Source organism: Amia ocellicauda, chromosome 5, assembly GCF_036373705.1.
Source record: "Amia ocellicauda isolate fAmiCal2 chromosome 5, fAmiCal2.hap1, whole genome shotgun sequence".
Taxonomy (NCBI): Eukaryota; Metazoa; Chordata; class Actinopteri; order Amiiformes; family Amiidae; genus Amia; species Amia ocellicauda.
This window is the reverse complement of record NC_089854.1, coordinates 41,870,235-41,891,450: the sequence shown is the minus strand read 5'-3', so window position 1 is coordinate 41,891,450 and position 21,216 is coordinate 41,870,235. Positions and strand designations below refer to the sequence as shown.

The following is a 21,216-nucleotide window of genomic DNA, read 5'->3' as shown; positions in this document are numbered from 1 at the left end:
TATATATATATATATTGCATGCCCGTGAAGACTTTCTCCAGAGGTAAAATATTTTTTCCCACCATTTGGGTAAGCATAAGCTTTACTTGAATTGCTCTGCAAAGTGGATTTGGAAAAGTGCTTGCAAGACACTGTCAACCACTTAACTTCTTGAATATTGAAATGCAATGGTGCAAATCACATAAAATACTAATAGAGACTCCCAGGTGACACTCAGATGTTTACCACACCTCAAAATGATTTTAAAAAGGGCTTTATTAATATCCATATACATCACAAATGTCTCTGCTTAAGCATATGCTTGAATATACACAAAGGCTGTTTACAAAAGAAGGTGAAAATTGAACAAGTTAGGAATTGCACACAAGGAGGCATATGTGGCTAAAATGAACCCACATGGTGGTAAAATGTTAATTTCCATGATTTCTCCTCAATTATAAAACAATCAATACTGAAGGTGCTAAGTCCACTATCTGTATTTCTATCATATACATGTATATATACCATCTATCCTTGTTCATATATATGTTTTAAACATTCACACTAATGGAATCACCCTTTTGAAAGCTCAAGAAAAAAGTGAGAATCCTTGGATAGGCCTTGGTCCCTCAGTGTAAGAGCTGCCTAGATTCTCAATACATATTTTTGTTAACAAGAATCTCTTTTCTTCTGTTTAACTTGTCCTCTTCCAGGTATTTATCAGGATTTCTTCATATATATTTTTTTACTATTAGTGCAAACCATTAACTTAAGTTTTACAACACAGAATAAACAGGAAACCTGTATATATTGGGTTTTCATTCAAATTAAACTCCAAAAGGAAATCTCACCAGGGGAATCTAAAGCTTCTTAATTTAAAAAAACAATTCCTTACACATAGATTGCAAAAATCAAAAATAACGTCCGCCAAAAACACAGGTGCTTTAGACAAATTGGATGTGGCTTTTTGCGGTCAGCCGGATTAAATTCCCATCAAATGTTTCTCATTCTCTGAATAAATGTACAGTAGATTGAAAACAAATCATTCATAAAATTGGTTCTATATAAAAAATAAAAAAATAAAAACCGGGCCTCCTTCAATAAGACAAAAACATCCTAATGGATTTTCCACCGAGATCAAACAGTGCTTGACCAGAGTTGTTCCTGCGTTTACAAAGCATTAAACAAACAAAAAGTAGCAGGTAAAATATACAGAATTCAAGGCGGAAGCGGAACCCTAACAACTACAAAACAAATTCTTTAAGAACAGACCCTCAAGTTCAGACGTCTGGAATTATGGGAATCATCTGGCCATATCAACAACATTGGTGGGCAGCCGGTTACTCTAATCCAGATGTGCCCAAGTTCCAGTTTTCTGGACTGAAATAATACAAAATCACAGCTGTAGTTAACATGCACATGGTAACAAGGTTGCCTAGCTACTTTGCAGTGCATTGAGGATGGGCCGTTAGAGGGGAGACAAAAAGTATTATGGTACTATAGAAGAAAGAAAATCAGTCTTAGACCAACATTAGGGTTTTGTTAGCTCCAGCATGCCTCCTATTTAAACTTTTCATGTTTACGAAGAATGCCGTATAAATGTAATCGGATGCTGGAAACGGACTGAAAATCCAAAAAGCTACTGGGTCAGGCGAATGAACAGCTCTTATAAGGCCTCTCTGTTCTATATAAACAGAAAAAAAAGGTCAGAGGTTCAGTATCAGCCAAATAAACCTCTTCTAGTCCCCCTGGAAAATTAATTTTACTCAGTCTTCATCAAATGGTGAGCTCTCTCTGAATGTACACCCATAGGAAAAGCATTACGTCTTTGCCTTCTAATATCCAGGACCACAGTTATACCAGGCTATGATTATGGAGTAACCTAGTCCTGCTCAAGACTCTTAAAAACTACCTGCCCCTCAGCTGATACAAAATATACACACATTCATGTAACCTATTTTTCTCTGGTCTCTGAATTGTTCATGTAAATTGTGTTTGAGAACGCAAAACTTTTTTCCCCCACCATGAATTATGCCTGCCTAGTCTAGCATCTCCGCCATAATCTTTTAAGCCCAGTCAGTGCAAGAATAACTTATTAATCTGATTCTTTGAGATGCCAATCATTGCTTATATGAATTATTTTGGTAGCTAGTTATATGGGTCTTAAGTTGTCGATATCCTTGGCAAGTATGCTTGTGTATCGAGTGCAGTTACCTTGTATAGTCCTTCTGTATTTTATTGCACTGGGCAAAATAAGAGCCTCTTCTCTGTAAAAAGGTGTAGAAACTCTACTAGAAAACAATAATTCAAATGCCTATGTCATCCATAGATCAATCACATATAGTCAAGTAAAAAAAAAACCTAACTTAAAAATACTAACAAAATACTATCCATTGCAGTCTCAGGTACCACTCTGGCAGATCTTAACAGTCAGGTTAAACCTTTAAAAAAAAGGAGGGGGAAACTACAAAAACGTAGCTTAGGTTTTATTAAAAGTTGAACAGAAGTCAGAGTCCTGTTTGCTCAGCAGATATCGCGGACTGTTTGGAGTGAAGAGCAGGGGATTTGCAGTTATGTGCAGCTGGAGCCGAGATGGAGAGAATTCCAGTGCAGGATGTTATCCAAGCCTGCACTCTTCTTGTCAATAATGCCATCTGCTGGGATGATCCTGGGAGTGCAGGAGTGACTGCTGTCGGCCCAGAATGGACTTGACATCAAGCCACCAAAACCTGTCCATGAATGTCCCTTGACTCTCACTCTTAAAACAGCTCCCACCCTCCTCCCAGGTCCAAGGCAGAGCTGCATTTGTCAAGAGTGCCCTCTCTCAGCTTTGTAGCGTTTAGTTTTCCATCCCCTGAAGAAATAGTGCCGAGCCACTCCTCCCATGGTTCCACATCACTTCATCGCCGGCTCGGTGGTGGAGGAGCTGCTCGAGGAGTCGCCGTTGCCCGTTTTGGAAACATCGTCTGAGAAAAGCACACATACACCCACACAAACATTACTTTTTTGACAACTCAATGACAATGACAATCCGTAGACAATTTACTAATCCCGCACCCTCCAGACATGTTAGACATACCCCGATGGTTTGCCGTCACTTGGATCTTAGGTCACACTGCTCACCTTTATACTTCTTCTCTTGGTTCTCCTCTGCCGCCGTTTTGTCCGCCCGGAAGAAAATCCTGGCACTGCTGAGTGAGAAGTACAGCAGCTCGAACTCCTGCAAGAGAGAGGGAGGCGCATTACACTCATGCTGCGGGCTTCTTAAGAAACACAGCATCTGCATTTAAGAAAAACACATTCAGCTTTGTACAGCAGAGTGTATTGGGGAGTGTATGTGGGCTTTTGTGTGTTTTTTTTTCCAATTGATTGAGAGCCATGCAGTGAGTTTATTTAGTGTGATTCCTTAAGGAGGGAATGTCAGATACCCGTAGGTAGATATCCAGCCTCTTCTGGGTCAGGTTCATGGTTTGCATCAGCTTCTCATCCTGGTTGGTGGCTTGGACATTCTGCTCTTTGACCACGGCCTTCATCTCCAACATGTACTTCTCCCTGACAGCCTGGAACCAGTGGAGGGAATCGAACTCCTGGTACTGATCCAGCAGCTTCAGGATATAGGCCACACCTGCACATACACATAGAGACTGTCTTTAGGATGGTCTGGCATACACCACTGCATTCTTAGCTTGGGTTTATCTTTCACTTAATCACCAGCACAGTACACAGTTTAATCAAATGCGTGGTTTTCAAAGGATAGAGTGCATACAGAACTACAATAGTGCCCATAGTCCAAGTTTTTAAATCGACGCATTGTAAATCAGCTATATGATCCTTTGGCAGGACCTCTCATACACATAATGCAGCATGGAACCACAGACTGGATCATTCTACTCCAAACAGAACATCTAAAAATTCCACACTCAGCAGCTTGTTACCAAAACCCAATGCCACACAGACCCTGTGCAGAGAATAAACCAACACTTCAGTCCTCACCCATAGCAAAGCCATCGTCTGTGAAGGCAGCCCCCACTTTGTTCTTCTTGTTCAGTTTCTCCTTACAGCCGATGGAATGCTCAACAAAGTTCACCGTCTGAGAGACACAGGAAGTAGGAGAAATCACTGACTTCCCCCATCTCGGACTTACATTACAGCAACACAGTTCAAGCGTGCACACACACACTTCCTACTAAATTAAAAAGGTAAAGAACACATGTACAATACTCTTGCAAAGAACGAAATAATGTTTATTTTCATTCTGCAGAAATTCTAAAAGGAATATAAATTTACGGTTATATTTTTGTTTTCATGAAAAGACTGTTGAATTGATCTTCAGCACCAAAAAAGTGACCTTAGTGCAGTACAGATCACACCACAAGCACACTGTATAGCTTTTTCAAGCCTAGTTAACTTATCCTTCACTCCACACACTGCAGTGGCTGCAGTCCTTACAGGCACACACCTTAAACACACACACACATACTCTCTCTTCCTTACCAGAGGAGGGACAATCATGTAGAAGTTACGCAGGTGCATGTTTTTGATGCTGCGGAATTCAGGCGCGAACACGGCGACCAGCATCTTGAAGTACTCTGTCCCCTCGGCGGAATTGCTGGTCAGGTCCCCCAGGACAGAGTCCAGCAGCCTGGGGGTAGACAGACAGACACACACGCACGCAGGGTCAGCTGACACAGCCAGGGAGGCTAAGCAGTGTAGAAATACGGGACTACAACCCAAATCAGTACCTGGATGCCTTTTGAGTTTCCTCAGATAACCCCTCTTCCTTCACCAGCTCTTCAAAGTTCACAATGTCTTCGAGATCAGGGACAAACCTGGAGAAGAGACAGGCTTTTTCATTTGTTTGGTTTGGTAATGTGTTTGGTTTGTCTAGTTTTGTTGACAGTTGATTCCGACACCCAAATCGCAAAGTCTGAGGCAAAATAAAGTCAAAATACCTTATAGCGCTGCTGCAACAGTGCAGACCGCCAGATCGAATCATGCGTACATATCCCATGGCATTGCCTGTAGTAGGAAATACAGGAGAGGAAAATGTAAACTGTTACGATAGAAAAAAAATGAAATAATACCATTCTACAATTAGAGATAGAGATGATTATATTCATAAACATCCATGAAACAAGGGGGTTGATGACAAGCCAATAACATTTACATGACAAGTATAAGATTATCATCAAGCAATCACTCTTTAAACTTACTCGTCTTCAGCAACTGTGACCAGTCTCCTAAAGTTACCACGCATCGACAACCACGTTCTTACCAATCTGGCTGATCAGCTGTCTGAACTGGTCCAGGTAACTCTGCCCATCAGGGGTGATCCCTAGCTTCCTGATACCCCGATTAAACTTCTCCGCTCTGTCAAAGGGATACTGCAAAAAAAAAAAAAATATATATATATATATATATATATATATATATATATATATATTAATGCAACACTTCCTTCCATGCCATAACCCCCGTTTATAGCTCCATCTTTCATACACCGATCAGCCATAACATTATGACCACTGACCGGTGAAGTGAATAACACTGATAATCTCGTTATCATGGCACCTGTCAGTGGGTGGGATATATTAGGCAGCAAGTGTACATTTTGTCCTCAAAGTTGATGTGTTAGAAGTAGGATAAACGGGCGTAAGGATCTGAGCGACTTTGACAAGGGCCAGATTGTGATGGCTAGACGACTGGGTCAGAGCATCTCCAAAACTGCAGCTCCTGTGGGGTGTTCCTGGTCTGCAGTGGTCAGTACCTATCAAAAGTGGTCCAAGGAAGGAAAAGCACTGAACCGGCGACAGGGTCATGGGCGGCCAAGGCTCACTGATGCACGTGGGGAGCGAAGGCTGGCCCGTGTGGTCCGATCCAACAGACGAGCTACTATAGCTCAAATTGCTGAAAAAGTGAATGCTGGTTCTGATAGAAAGGTGTCAGAACACACAGTGCATCGCAGTTTGTTGCGTATGGGGCTGCGTAGCCACAGACCAGTCAGGGTGCCCATGCTGACCCCTGTCCACTGCCAAAAGTGCCTACAATGGGCATGTGAGCATCAGAACTGGACCACAGAGCAATGGAAGAAGGTGGCCTGGTCTGATGAATCACAAGTTCAAGGTGTTGACTTGGCCTCCAAATTCCCCAGATCTCAATCCAATTGAGCATCTGTGGGATGTGCTGGACAAACAAGTCCAATCCATGGAGGCCCCACCTCACAACTTAAAGGATCTGCTGCTAACGTCTTGGTGCCAGATACCACAGCATACCTTCAAAAGGTCTAGTGGAGTCCATGCCACGATGGGTCAGAACTGTTTTGGCGGCAAAAGGGGGACCTACACAATATTAGGCAGGTGGTCATAATGTTATGGCTGATCGGTGTATATAAAGACTTCTACAGGAAATTAAGACTGGTACTTCTCCTTCTAGCTTAATTGAACATGGCTTTCGATTTGTAATAACTGAAAGTGAAAAAAAACAAAAAGGAAAAAGAAAAAAGAGGAAGCAGCACCGATGAAGCATGGCCCACACGCTTGATTAGGCTTCTCCACAGGCATCACATGTCAGTAAAGGAGCACACACCCTAAAAGTTTCCAAGGACCGCACTGAACAATGTATTAAAAGCAATGTCATTCTGCTCTGAGAATCCTTATCAGTGTCAGACAGTAGCTGACTGGTGCGCAAAAACAGAGGTGAAAGGCAATGAACCGAAGAATGAACAGGAGAAAGGAGGTCTGTATGTAACAGCCCACTGCACTCACAGTGGCTTTCTTAGTTTCCTCATTTGCATGTGTGCACTGATGCATCAGACTTCACCCATCGGAGGGTAGCTCCATCGGGACAGTTGCTAAAATATATACAATAATCAAATTTTAAAAAGCGTCTTCCTTACCTTCTGATCCGTCTGATCCTTGGTCTCTCTGAAGAAGCGGATATCCTTGATCAGCCGGGATTTGATGTGCTCGTCATACATAAACTGGCTGAAGATGTAGAACTTCTTTCGCAGGAACTGGTAAGTGAAGTTCACCTGTGGAAGAGATCCACACAGAGACACTCGACACAGACATCCACTGTTCCACCAAGGATAACAGACTTGGAAAAGATGCAAACCAGTCCAATGAAGGGCAAAAATTCAGTTAATAACTATACTGAGCAACGTGAGGTTACCCAGAGAAGGGTCCTTACCGTGGTGTTCATTATGCCAGTGCCGTGTGTGCGGATGGAGTTGGCGATGTGACGGATGTTAATAGTGTTCAAGTGCTTGTTGTTGCTCGTCCTTTCAACGAAGATCTGGGGGAAACACACAACATAAAAATTAGCTTCCTCCCTCCAGGGCAACAGAATCCCCCCATGATGTGAAATCAATAAATACATTTTACTCTATAGTTGGTGGATCCTCTAATTAAAAAAAAATATTACTTAAAATCACTCACCTGGTTGTTAAGGTTGTACAGGTAGCGAGACACAAAGACATGGATGTTTCTCATGATCTCTAGGACATCCAGACCCTGAAATAGACACAGCAGTGATCAAACATGAAACACAAAAACAACATGAGACTGAAGTCATGTGTATATGTGCTATACAATCCACTAGATCCGTTTCTTGAAAGTTCAATTCAACCTGCCATGCTGCTCTGGTTCTAAGATGCTCAATACCCCTCTCTGAGTGACTCACCTGCTCTAGGGTTTGGCTGGGAAGGTGGGCTTCAGTCATCATGAGACCATATCTCTGTGTAGCCAAGTTCCTCATCTCACTGTAAGTAGCCCAGTCATGCAGGGCCACCGTGGTCAGGTTGTAGAAGGTTGTGTCCAGGTAATGAGTCACATATGCTGCAAGCACCACATCCGTTAGTGGATTAGGGAACGTGAAGGTTTGCCATCATGCTCACTCACACTGCTCAAGAGAATAAGGGCTAGACCACACCAAAACTTTGACCTGGCTATGAATAGCAAAGCACAAAACCTGCTCTCTATCTCATTCTGACTTATAGTCCGAAGCCATTTTTTCAGCCAGAAATTCCCACTAATTAGGATAAATTGTGTATTCCTTTCATTTTATGATAAACATCTTGGCAGTAAAGACACTGATTGTCTCAGCCGGATGGGGTTTAATAAAAATAATGTAATCTTTGCCATCCCTAGACTGCCGACTTTCCATTAAAGCAGAGGGGTGCGTACCTTTTATGTCAATGAAACGGTTGAAGAATCGAATGGGCTTGAGGGAGAAGAAGTGGGCCAGGTCCTTCATCCCCACCTTGAAGGGATTCCTGTCGTCCAGTTTGAGGTGAGTGTGGACAGACAGACGCAGGTCCTTCTCAATCTCCTTACATAGTTTATCCAGCAGGTGCTGCCAGAGAGAGAGACAGAGCAGAGTCAACCGGGTGGTCTGAACCCTAACTTGCAAAATGTTACCTGATAGAATAGCCAAACTCACTCCATGGACAAGAGGTCAGCTAAGTTTGTTTTTCTTTTTTTCCTACCTCATTGAAGACATCCATGATCTCTTTGTCATAACTCTCCAGCAGCTGGTCATAGGTGGCCAGGTGCTTGGCATGGAGCATGGCGGGCACACAGTCTCGGAGGGCACTGAACATGTACTGGAGGAGACAGAGCGCCCTGTCAGCTTGAGTCGGCTTTCTGCCCATTCTGTTGAAATGCTTCATTCATCACATTTACAGAACGTCAAATCTAAGACAAAGGCATTTTCTCTGAAGGCACTGTGAATGGGACTCCTTCCTCTGATGTCTAATAATGACACCCAAATATTTAAAGTCTCCTTTTTCTGAGACCCGGCACTGAATGGGGGGGGGGGGGGGGACTGTCCACTAACTGTAGGTTAGGAGACGTAAACCCTGATACACTGGACTGACTCTGGAAAATGTAATCTAAGGCCTTTCCTATCCAGTACCATAAGAGAGGGAAGAAAATAAAAAAGTGCACTCACATGTATTCTAGCAGCATCCACTGCATTGTCATAAACATCGTCCAGGTAAATGGGAAACACTGCGCGGTGCCAGAACAGGAAGCTGCAGTCACACTGAACTTTGACCCTGAACCAGACAGGTGAAGTGAAAGAGGAGTTTTATGAATAAGAAAATTACCTTTATTTTTTTAATATAGCACTTTTCATTACAAAGAACTTGAGAGAGAGGAGAATAAAATATGCAAAGGAACTCAGAAAGCAAAGATTGCCAGCACCACAAACAATTACAAATCCACAGGAAAGTTAACTAAACCTTCAAGTGGGCTATACTTTCCATGTCAACTTATTTAAACCCACAGCATAAGAAGTCCTTTTAATAATATTTCTCCCTCTTGTCCCTCATTCCTGCCGACTGAGAACTCTTCCTAACTATTCCAACTCACACCCCCAATGTGGCAGAGCAGGATTTAAGAGTTGGCCATGCCCTATTCTCACTTTCACGAATTTAACCACATCCAGGTTTACAGAGAATGGCAGCTTACCTCTCTCTCAGCTCACTAATGAGATCCAGCTTCTTCAGGAACAGCTGCAGAGGAAGCAGCTCTTCATCTTTAAAGGTTTTCTGTTGGACAAGATTAAGAAAACAGCATTCAGGCTTCACCAGATGTGCACAATGCCACAGATCTGTGAATGTGGATATACTGTCCAGGGTAGAAGTAAAGAGCAGCACCACAGTTTCATTTTATGGATCATGTTTAAGAGAGTCTCAACCCTGCTGTTGCCTGTAGGTCAATACTAACTCAAAACCTTGATACACCAGGGAATAGACGGCCCAATTGAAGGACATTATGAAAAACAATTACATTGTTGCGTTTAGTTTTTTGGAAGGTTGAACTCAAATACAGACTGCAAATCCAGAGGTCAAAGACTCACCATCTGTGTGCCCACACTGAGAGCCAGCGAGATGACCAGCCTCCTCTCTTTGGTGCTGGGCCCATTGAGGGCATTCTCTACCAGCACCAAGGCTGACAACACATCCAGACGCTGCTCACTGTACTTCTTGTCTGAAATCACTCTTTTCTGTAGAGGTAGAAGGCGGAGGATTACAACTTACAAAGACAGAAAACACTCCCACTGGTTTTCCAGAGAGGCATTCGTTTCATTTTGGTTACCGACAGCTCTGTCTGACAGCTCTTGTGGGATCATAACCAGACTGGGCAAAACAGTTGAGTTGATATTTCATGATGTTTCACTTTCTGACAGACAGCCACCCACTCACACATAACAGCACACTCCTGGCACAGACACTGAAGGAAGGATGTTTTGGTAGGGATCAAATGAGTATAGCTAAGTTCCACCCCACCCATCATCTATTACATTAAATACGCATGTCCAGGCAGAGCTCCCCAACACATAAACCATTTCTCATGCCTGTACCCTAGTCTGATCATCCATAGGTAGTGTAAGGAATAATGTATAATGAAATCAGGGAGCTTGTGTAAGGATACACCTGTACTCCAAGCCACTAATAAGACAACGGAGGCTTGGGGGGTCTGAGTTGTCTATCCATTTTCATTCAGCTATGGATCGATATAGGCTAATGATGGAGAAGGCCTAGCCAACATGTTTCCACTTGTTTTGAGGTACAGTTTCTCTCTATCTACACATATATAGTATGATGCCAAATTACACAGGCAATCAGAAATCGGAGTGCTGATGAGGCTGGGAGGGGCAAAAAAACAAAGGCAATACAAATGTGTGGGGAATGGGAACAGGTGTGATATTGGTTTAATATATACTTTCTGGAAGGGTCCCCACTTGATCTGCATTAATGGACTTGATAATGAGTGGCATTCACTGGAATAGCTTTAGCTGCCGCTCACCGCCACCGGCATGACTCTTACAGTTGCGTACCTTGGCCGTGGCGATGGAGTTGAGGGCTTGGAACTGCAGATGCTGAGTGATGTGGGAGACCGAGTCGGCCACGACCATGGAGCGCCTGTGAAAGGTGTGCTCCACCGCCTAGGGAACACAAGAGCATCATTAGTAGTGGATAGTACATGCTGCAATGAGCCAGTTTGCCATTTCTTTAGTCTCTTTCTCTCCGTGTTTCTTATGAAACCTGTTCTGTCACAAATTGTACAGGCCTCATGATTCACTTTAACAATTAATTTTAAGTCATCTTTTCAAAAGGCTGTGGTCATTTTACTGTTCTATAGCAAAGCACAGACATTTTTTTAATAAAGCCTGTACAAATGTGAAACAAAGTAATCTACCCAGTAAAGACAAGCTCTGCATCTAGTTATGAAGTTTATTTGAACGCATCTGCTAAGTGGTGTGAAGATTCTTTGCCTTTCACTGTACATATTGGTTGGAATTACTAGCCAGATGGTGAATGAGTAAACAGGAAGTGAAGAAAAACAAATTCCATAGTCTTTAAAACTATTAAGTGTGAATAACGTGAGAGAAATACCTTTAGCAGTTCTATCAGTCGACACAAGGCCTTCACCGAAGTCTTGGTCATGGGCTTCTGCATAGACATGTACAGGTTCATGGTGGTTTTGATGATGGTGCCGATGCTGTACGCATAAAGAATACCCTACAGGACATTTAAAAAAAAGACAATAGGATTAAAAACAGCAAATAACATGTCATACACATTCCTTTAACCGGTCTCTTAAATTATTTTTTTACAGGAATTACAATTTAATTAAAGTTTACACACATTATTTTATGGTGGTTGCTTTCATTCTTTAAACAGTTTCAGAAAATAAAAAACAAAAAACACAGAACTAGTAATAGATAAATACACACTTTTATATCAGTACCAGTTGAAATCTCCACTAAATGCAGGAACAGGCCTAAGGATTTCATGCTAGATGCACAAACTGTACTTGCATGTCTCTAGATTCCATTACCTGTATAAATATGTTACACCTGCTGCTCAGGTCATCAGCAAACTTCTCTGGCCTCTGCTCCTTGGACAAAATGGACTCCATTTTCATCATCCATGAGGTCACGAACACATAGTAGGACTGCACATCCCTGGAGAGAGGATTCAGGGCGAAGCGTTTAAGCAGAGTGGAGCGGGTCAGTTAAGGGCCACAGGTTTTCAAAGACTGAAATTGTGATTTTAAACATGTAAATTCTATTCAGTTTTCAAATGGGGCCCCATTCCGAAGCCTAGGGAGCTCAACTTTCTGCAGTTTCTCTCCACGGAAACGCACGTAGCACACATGTATTCTGAATTGAGATGGAGGACAGAACTGGTCAGGTTTCCTCCAAAGAACTGCTTCCTGCCACTCGTACTGATGACACACAAGTCTGGAGAAATCCCACAGCTCCACAAAGGGCAGCTTTGTCAGGAGTGTGCTAAAATGTGCTATAGTGTCGTCCTGGAAAAGGGCATCTGCTAAGAAATGTAATGATGATAATAAAATACTATAAAGGTCTGACAAACAGACTTCTTAACCTCGATTTGAGCAATTCAAAGGAGGAGAAAGCAGAAGGTAAGGGCATGTGGGCAGGTCGGGAAACGCACTTGGCCAGGGTCTGCGCTTTTTGCTGCAGGAAGCTGTCCCTCTGGGCTCGGATGCTCTGGAGACTCTTTTTGTCCAGGAGCTTGGCGGCAGCGGGGACCTTGTTCACCAGGAAAGCGTCTGAGAACCAGATGATGTTGGAGGTCAGAGTGACAGCAGGCACCTGCAGGAAGGAGCACCGAGAGATTTACAGTGGGCTCTTCAACAGAATCCATAATAATATGATGGCATACACAAATCATTAATCTTTTAAAGCTGCAGATTTAAATTGAATTCAAGGTTATTAAAAAAAAAAAAAGTAAATATCAAAATAAAGGCTTACAGACTCTAATATGCTCAACAGAAGTTTATTTACCGAAAACAGGATAGGTTACAGTTTGTAAACTTTGACCTATTCTGTTTTGAGTTAAATAGTGTAATTGTGGTGCACATGAGTAACTCTTCCTTAAAATTGTACATTTTGAGTCAGAAAAAGATCAGGAAAAGTGGGTTTATTTAAGTTTTTGGACACTTTCAAGCAAAAGCAAGTTTCACTTTTTTCCACAGTAAGTTAACTGAAGAAAATTAAATCATATCAAAGAAAGTATGGAGCTGATACACATTTCAGTCAAAGTTTGACCATTAACAATTGGTTAGAACTAACCTTTTTACAGACATCCAGCAGAGATTTATATAGTTTCTTGTCAACAGTCCTGAAGATGTGGAAATGAAGTACGAACAGCCCACAGACTCCTGTGTATTTGTCCCTCTGGTCAATTTCAGAAGGTTCACCTACATCCAAGACCAGAAAATGCCATTACCTAAATGTATTCCTAACACATGATCTTAAACAGCATTTAATCCAACGTTGAAAAAATGGTAACTCCCTGGAAAAACTCTAACTAAGGGATAGAAAGACTTTTAAGAAGATTATCTTTGAGTTTCTGGATTAAATAGAAAATTAAGGCTGAAACGAGTTAGAAAATGGCTCTCAGCTTTTACATCACAGAATTCAATTTAAAAGTATATATAAATATTACAAAAATAATACATATTTTCTTTTGAAAACTGAAAAATTCCTACCTAGCTTTGATTCCACATTGGTGAATATTGTGCGAATGTTGTGAGCAAACTCCTCTGCAAAGGTGCTGTTCTTGGAGACTGACACTCCTTCTCCTGGATTATCAAACCTCTGCTCTACACAGGTCTGGCGAAGAGACAAACCGCATTGTTAAAGAGCTGCATTCCACCATATACAAACACACAATGACAATTAACGTACAAATAAAACTTCATTTTTATTCTTTATGCATCAACTTAGACTAACATCAACACCACCAAACATGACGTTGGCATGACAACCGTCCCAGGGTTTCATTCAGACCTGAAATATCATCCCATCCAACAGCTGTCCTTCCAGCTTCAGCAGCAGCTTCTCAAAGGGTTTGAGTTTCTCCTCCTGGATGGCAAACTTAGACGGGTTGTGATGGACCGATTTCAATAACCTGGGAAGAGGGGATAGCGTGAAATTAATTTATCAGAAATCAACATGGGTGCCTAGGATGTGACAAACATGTCCACTGTACATCTTTCTCCTCTCTTGCCCCAGAATGGTGGATTGATTTGCCCCGTAAGCATCACATCTGTCAGCATCTTACCACTCTTCTGTCCCCTAGACAATGATGGAATTAGCCATGTAATATGGTGTACAAGTAGGATATTGTATGTTAGGGTTAGTTGCTCTAGATAAAGCCTCTAACCTCTTATACATTTTCCAGTGCTCTTTCAGAGTGGCATGGTTCCCAATGATCTCATCCAAGGTCAGGAGAACCACCAAAAGCTCTCCCAGGTGCTCATACACCACCTGTGACAGAGAGACAAAAAAAAAAAAAAAAAGTTTAATCCTCTTATACCAAGTCAACCAAACCCCTCTGAATACAAATTAAAAGGCTCTGCTTTTCTCAGGAAGGAAAACAGTTTGGTTGGTTCTATGGATTGATTGATTTATTTTCCTTTACCTGAAAGTGAACTCCAGAAGATTCAATGATTTTTGTGGCACCCCTTAAAAAAGAATAATATTTTATAAATTAGACTTGTAGGGAAATTGTTTACATATGTTTTTTATTCTGGTTTCTGAGATATACACTACCAGTCAAAAGTTTTAGAACACCCCCATTTTTATTGAAATGTAAGCAGTTCATTAAATAACGTGAAATGGTATTAAAAAATTAGGTTACCAGAAAATGAAAAATTATGTACATTTCAGAGTTATATACTGTGTTACTACACACTCTTAAGTATTATTTGGCAGTGTTACGCGCAGCTCCTGTGCATAGAAGTTACACTGTATTCCTAAAATGTTTGAAAGCTTATTCTCTACCAGCACGTTTCATTCTCAAACACATCCAATTTACAGTTTCCTTGTCGCCCGTCATCATTCAGTTCAATCATTAAACATGCAGTCTGCTCCGGAGCGGGGGGTGACTCATTCAGACAGTCACAGATCACTCAGTTTCCATCGGATTTCTAGGTTTGTTTTGACGATTCATACAGTATTTTTTGATGTTCTATCAAACATAGAGAATTTCAGATCCAATTATGTAAAATCGTTGTATAAGTTGACTGTAAACAAAGTTTTCCATCTTGACATTTTTAGTTCTCTACGGGTGTGTGTTGCTTCTACCAAAACGTGTATAAGAACATAAGAAAGTTTACAAATGAGAGGAGGCCATTTGACCCATCGTGCTCGTTTGGTGTCCATTAATAACCAAGTGATCCAAAGATCCTATCCAGTCTATTTTTAAATTATTCTTTTGGATGTCATAATTGTCAATATTTTCTGAGATATTGTATTCCTACTCAGACCAAGTATCCCCCCACCCCCCATTTCAGAATCAGAGAATGCTTCACATCGTTAGAAAGTTTAGAGTCTCAGTTATCATGGGATACCAAACACCTGGCAAACAACACAACAGTGAAGAGTACACATGGGATTAAAGAGAAGCACATGGATTTGTTGCCCTTTTAAGGGTACCAGAGGGGTTTGCTAGCTTAAGGGGCTACATTTTGTTAAACAGAAAGATTCCATTACTTATTTTTTATCTCCAATTGTTTACCTGTTCTATGCTTTAATTTCAGAGTACACCGAGACATTAAACTGCATACATTTCAATAAAAACTGGACAAATTTAGGTGTTCTAAACCTTTTGAACGGTAGTGTATATAGATAGATACTTACACACACATATACACATAGCTTTTTAAAGCTTACTGGTGTTCAAATGTTTCTTAATAAAATCAGCCTTAAGTGTTTTCTTTACGGGAACTGGCCATAGCATGGAAATCTTACTTGTTGCTGCTGTAGAGGGATGCCAGTTGATGAACTACGTTGACCACCACCTCTGAGCACCTAGAGACAAAACAGGAGAGCTCCTGCAAGAAACACCAAGCAGACAACTGAGTTTTCACTGCAACCGAAACCACGGAAAGCACAAGCTGGATAAACCTGATCAAGAAAGCCAGAGATGCAAAATCAGTCCATCTTTCTTTCCAAATTAAGAGGAATCTGACAGTCACAGATTGAAATCTGAAATAAACAGTCACACTTTGCGGGCAATCATTGTTAACACTTGATAAGCAATAGGTCTGGCTTGGACTGCCTTTTCTAGTTTTGAGGAATGGATGTCTGTGGATTTCTGTACCTGTAAGAAAGAGATGAATCTGCCCATCTGGATCTGTGACTCCCCCTCCACCACACTGGTGTCTGAAGCTGGAAAAAGGGCAACAAAATGTTTTCTTCATCACAACAGTCTACCTTCAAACTGCCAGAAGTATCACATAGCTTTCCTGATTTTTGGGTTTCAAAGTTCACAAGAGACAGAAGTTACCTAAGAAATGGAACGTCATGCCAAAACCCCTCCATAGCAACACCCCCTCAAATCTACAATTTCTACAACAAACACGACCACAAAAACTAGAATTCATAAACTGTACATACCTCCTTCACCATAATACAGCAAACCATTGTAAAACTTGGTCTCCGCCTGCAAGAAGAAGTGTCACGTGCGTTCAATATTGAGCTGTCAGAAGCAATAATCGGTAAGAAAGGCACCCTTTTATGCAGCTGAAGTTCATAAATTATTTTAAGACTTATTACCCACGGAGACAATTAAGCATGTTTCTAGAGAATGAGTCTACAATCCTCCAAGACCAAGGTGCCCCACACCTGGAGCTATTCGTGAAGACAAAGAAATAAGACCCACTCAGTCCTACGGTTTTATTTTTTGATTTCATTCCAAATGGATGTGAATTTCTTTAAGAATTATCCTTCCACAATAAGCGACACTCTTTTAAAATTATTGTTTTTGGTGCTTTAGTGCTTAAACCCACTATAACTCAAATAGTACATTGTCTCTAGTAAAAAAAATATATTTAAAATAAATAAATGAAAACCAATCTAAAGTCTCTTACCTCATATTTTAATTTCTTAATTTCACAGCAAAGAGCTGCATAAACTGTAATGACTTTGTTAAGGACCTGAGGAGGAAACCAGTTAAAAATAGAATTTAATACTATATTTTAAATCCACAAACAGTGTAAAATTATCTTAAATGTAATGAACCACAAAAAAGGGAATCGTAATATGTTAGTCTATGCATCTTTCATGTCAGAGTGCAAGCAGATTGGACAGGTTAAATCAACACACTCCTACCTTTCTTGCCAAAATTGAGAATTCAAAATAATAATGATGGATTATATTTGGAAAATTTAACTTAAGTTCAAAAAACTGAACTGTCATAGAATTGGCATTAAGGAAAGTTGCTACTACAAAATATGCACAGTACAATTCAAGAGCATGCTTTACCTTATTCTCTGTTTTGATCAATTCCAACAAAGAGGATTGCTCATACGGAAGAAGCTGGAAAAAAAAAAAAAAAAAAAAAGTAATTTTGCTTCAGTTTCAATATAATCATGCCACAACAACACAGATATTCACATTACTGTTATTCAACCAGTGTGCTGTTGCATATTGGTTTGCCTGCTTCATCTTTCATATTGTCAGTGAATACAGGTATATCAATCTAAGACATAAATAATAATCTTTATTCTGAACTGTTATACTGCATTGCATGAAAAGACAAATAACTAACTATTCAGTCTCTGGCATTACCTTCAGGGCTATTGGGTCCAGAGTAAAATCCCAGACATCTCCAATGGACTCATCCAAAGCATCTTCAATCCCCTTGAGCTGCAAAGTGTATTCTTCTAAGAATTTGCCATAGTTCTTCAGCTGTACTTCAGCATGGATTTCTAGCAAACACAAAACCCAGGGATTCAATGTAGCCCTTTGTCTACATATGCAAACCAGGGCCAAAGCATATACTCACTTATTTAACTGCAAGAGCAAAGGTTAGGGGGATAGGATGCCCGGGTCTGTTAAAGGCATTGTTGGGTAAGCCAACCTTTTCCTTTCTACACACATATAAGTTGCTTTGTCCTAATAACAAAATAGTTGAGGGGTTTACTGCAAAACTAAAACATATAACCCTGACCTGCCATCTAGTGATTTCTCTAATGTAAACTGGCCCAACTTGCCCAGCTGTCTTCCACCTGCACAGAACTGGTGTAACATTTCACAATTAGTGGATAATTCTGTTTGTCTAATGGTGTCAACTTTCCAATAAACTATGTTGTCTAGGTCATTTCATTACAGTTCATCCCACCACAGTTTTTACTTCAAAAGCTCTGCTACCTCTGTGGAAGTCTCTCGACCTCAAACCACAGCTGAAACCTTTCCAGCCCTGTAAATAAACAGTCTCCAATGCCGACAGGGAGTCCAGTTTCTTGATTTATAATGACTTTCTGAGAAGATCTTTCACGGCACTCTTACATCACAGATAACGAGGGTGAATGTCAGTTTGGTCTGTAACTCTTGCTGTGGCATGTCAGGAATGCTCAGCAGTAGCACATTGTAAAAGACACAACCGAACATGGGGTTTTTCTTCAGCACATAAGTGAAGATGTGTTGCTCACCCACATGACTCTAAATCTGGAGATTAAAGAAAAGTGATGGCATGCGTTACATTTCTCTAACCTCTGGCTTTAATTCAATTGAAGCCACTATAAAACAGGGAAATTGACATCTCCAGTATCCATTTGCAAACAAAAGAAATGCACAATGAATTGCAGGTCCCAACCCAATTTATAGATACAGTACTTTAAGCAGATGTTCTTTGGCTAAATTATACATGTTGATGTGATTAACTGAGGGGATTAATTACTCAACAATAATGAAATACAAATAAGAAAGTAAGACGACTATGGAAATCTATTCAAATGTATTAAACCTCTCAGTTTTTCTAATTCAAGGAATAAGCCTATTTTCTAATACAGAAATACAAATGTGTGATGAAATACACTGAAGAGGAATAATGACCCATTAAAACAAAGCCAGAGTAAAAAGCTTTTTTATTAAATCAATTGATATAATTTGAGTTAAATGTTTCATGATATCCTTCCTTACACTACATAAAATTATGAAGACTATAACTCTGACTTATTACTTATTACTTTTGGAAAATAATTCCCTGAATGCATCATACCTGGGATTACCTGATTTCCTGCTGCGGAACTTAATATCACAGAGATTTCGACTTGTAATAGCTTGTATCAAAACCTCAGTGTGCTGTCAATCAAAAAATCTAAATTATAGCGACTTTAAACTGAAATTAGTTTTAACGGAACCTGTTGTAATTAAACAAGATCAGAAGAAATACTAATGAAAAACACCAACTCGATGCAGAACACTCAAATTGTAGCAAAAAAAGAATTTAATGAAGTCAGCACGACAAATATTGAGCTATGTACAAACAATAAGTACAATGCAACTCTCAATAACAGTGCATTTCTACGGTTTTTGCATTTTAAATTATTGTAAAACAATATATATATATATATATATATCACTTCACTGTGACTGACTCTCTAGGTACACAAAAACAAAAACACACAGCTTTTTATTTCGGGCCAGCACTGTTATGTTGAAATGTAGAAACACAGTCCCCACCCGTTCCGCTTTCTCTTCCACACGAATGAATAAAAGCGTACATTTCTCACTGTGTCGGCTCTATCTTGTATTAATCAAATTGCTTACTTTGAGACCCATCGTCAAAGCGATCAAATTCCCAGTCTGGAGAGATCGCTTCCACCGCCATCATCCCAGTCTGCACTGTCAGCTGCTGCAGCGGCGGCGAGTGAAAGTGAAGTTCATTGGTCCCGTGATTTACCCCATGACTTCCTACTTCCTTAAGGTGGGGGGTTGTGGGAAATGTAGTTCTAGTGTTGGCTTAAATTTATGGGATTTTTGATTGCTGCGTTAAGCAATTGTAAACACTGCTAAATTGTAATGTTATTTGTTAGTTTGATAGGAAGTGAAATTGAAAAAAATCCCAATGTTATTTATTATGTAATTGAAATTGCTGATAGTAATATTGTTTAAAACAAAATTACTTTCTCAAAGGTCGATTTATTTTCCTTTGACTTTCTCACATTTTGTTGTATTACAATTGAAAGTCTTGATGCATTTACACAACCTACTCCACACTTTAAATGGGGGGAGGGGTCAGATTAAGTATACCTGTCTTTGTAAATTCCTGGAGTTTAAATATCCTTTAGAGCATGGTTAAGTCAGTCACTATGAAATGAAAGGTATACAGCACCTCCCAAAATCTGCGTAGAGCAGACTGTCCTCCCAAACTGAGCAGCTGGGTACAAGGGCATTGGTTGGAGAAGAAGCCACCAAGAGGCCAACTAAACTCTGAAAGACCTCCAGCGTTCCTTGGCTGAGATGGGAGAAAATGTCCATGTGTCAATAGTAGCTCAGGTACTCCACAGATCTGGCCAGTATGGAAGAGTGGCAATGAGGATGCCATTTCTGAAAAAAGTTTCTCCACCTGTCTCTTTCAGTGTCAGCCTTGGCAAAAAAAACTGTTAAGGGGTTGTGTTCAGCACACTTGTAATGGAAGCTGTGCACTGATTAGATAAGATAAAATGCAGGTTTCTTTGAAATGTGTACTTGTCTGTTAAGAATGGACAGAAATTAACAGTCACAATGCAGGCATCTGATGCCTTTTTACTGCCTCTGCCCATTAAATGTTTGATTGACATTATAGAAGCATGGTGAAGATTAACAACAAAGCATAGACTATGTACTCAAAAGCATGTTAAAGCTTGGATAGTAGGATATCTTGATGAAGGTCTTCTAAAAATAGATAAAACAGTAAAATACATTTAATACTAAGTCAAAGAGACTTTTGTGTGTGATTTTAGGGTGATAGAGTATTTCACCAGTTCCAGAGGTGATCAGTTTCTGCCTCCTGGATTAATTCTGCCAAAACCTGGGCAGCAATCCATGAGAATTCTCCATGTACTTTGACTCCATGCCAGCTAGCAAACCCCTCCAAACTGTCAGACCTTAATGATATGTTGCATTTCCATCTCAAGACCCTGACCCATCAGATCTTTGTATAATCGGCAGATCATTTTAATCAACTCTTAAAAATGTGGTGGGCTCCTACTCAAATAATAGTGGTGACAGACAGCTGCATATTGCAGCCAGCACAGCTTGCCAGAACTGTGTCCTTTGATTAAAAATAGCAAGTCAAGGTCTGGCAGAGGTTTGAAAGATATTGAACCGACCTGCTATAAAAAAAAAAGGTTTTACTTGTAAACCTTTCACCCATGAAACCTGCATTACGCAGTTCAATTCATAATCCTAAACATTTTGTTTTTG

At 40.4% G+C, this 21,216-nt stretch overlaps 1 protein-coding gene across 1 annotated transcript; it reads right to left on the bottom strand.

Annotated features, from left to right (window-relative positions):
* Positions 1 to 237: 237 nt before the first annotated feature.
* washc4 (WASH complex subunit 4) lies at positions 238 to 19,679 on the bottom strand. The gene is made up of 33 exons (XM_066705257.1): positions 19,579 to 19,679; positions 17,596 to 17,735; positions 17,290 to 17,343; positions 16,896 to 16,961; positions 16,423 to 16,468; positions 16,127 to 16,194; positions 15,775 to 15,857; positions 14,444 to 14,486; positions 14,186 to 14,289; positions 13,810 to 13,930; positions 13,509 to 13,632; positions 13,090 to 13,217; positions 12,449 to 12,609; positions 11,826 to 11,952; positions 11,381 to 11,506; positions 10,822 to 10,929; positions 9,841 to 9,987; positions 9,450 to 9,529; positions 8,929 to 9,034; positions 8,465 to 8,581; positions 8,163 to 8,331; positions 7,660 to 7,814; positions 7,416 to 7,490; positions 7,168 to 7,272; positions 6,875 to 7,009; positions 5,255 to 5,363; positions 4,932 to 4,998; positions 4,722 to 4,808; positions 4,474 to 4,621; positions 3,973 to 4,069; positions 3,408 to 3,604; positions 3,103 to 3,199; positions 238 to 2,945 (listed from the first exon to the last, which is right to left on the bottom strand). The coding sequence occupies exons 1-33, from the start codon at positions 19,640 to 19,642 to the stop codon at positions 2,875 to 2,877; spliced, it is 3,525 nt and encodes a 1,174-aa protein (XP_066561354.1). The 5' UTR covers positions 19,643 to 19,679; the 3' UTR covers positions 238 to 2,874.
* Positions 19,680 to 21,216: the final 1,537 nt, after the last annotated feature.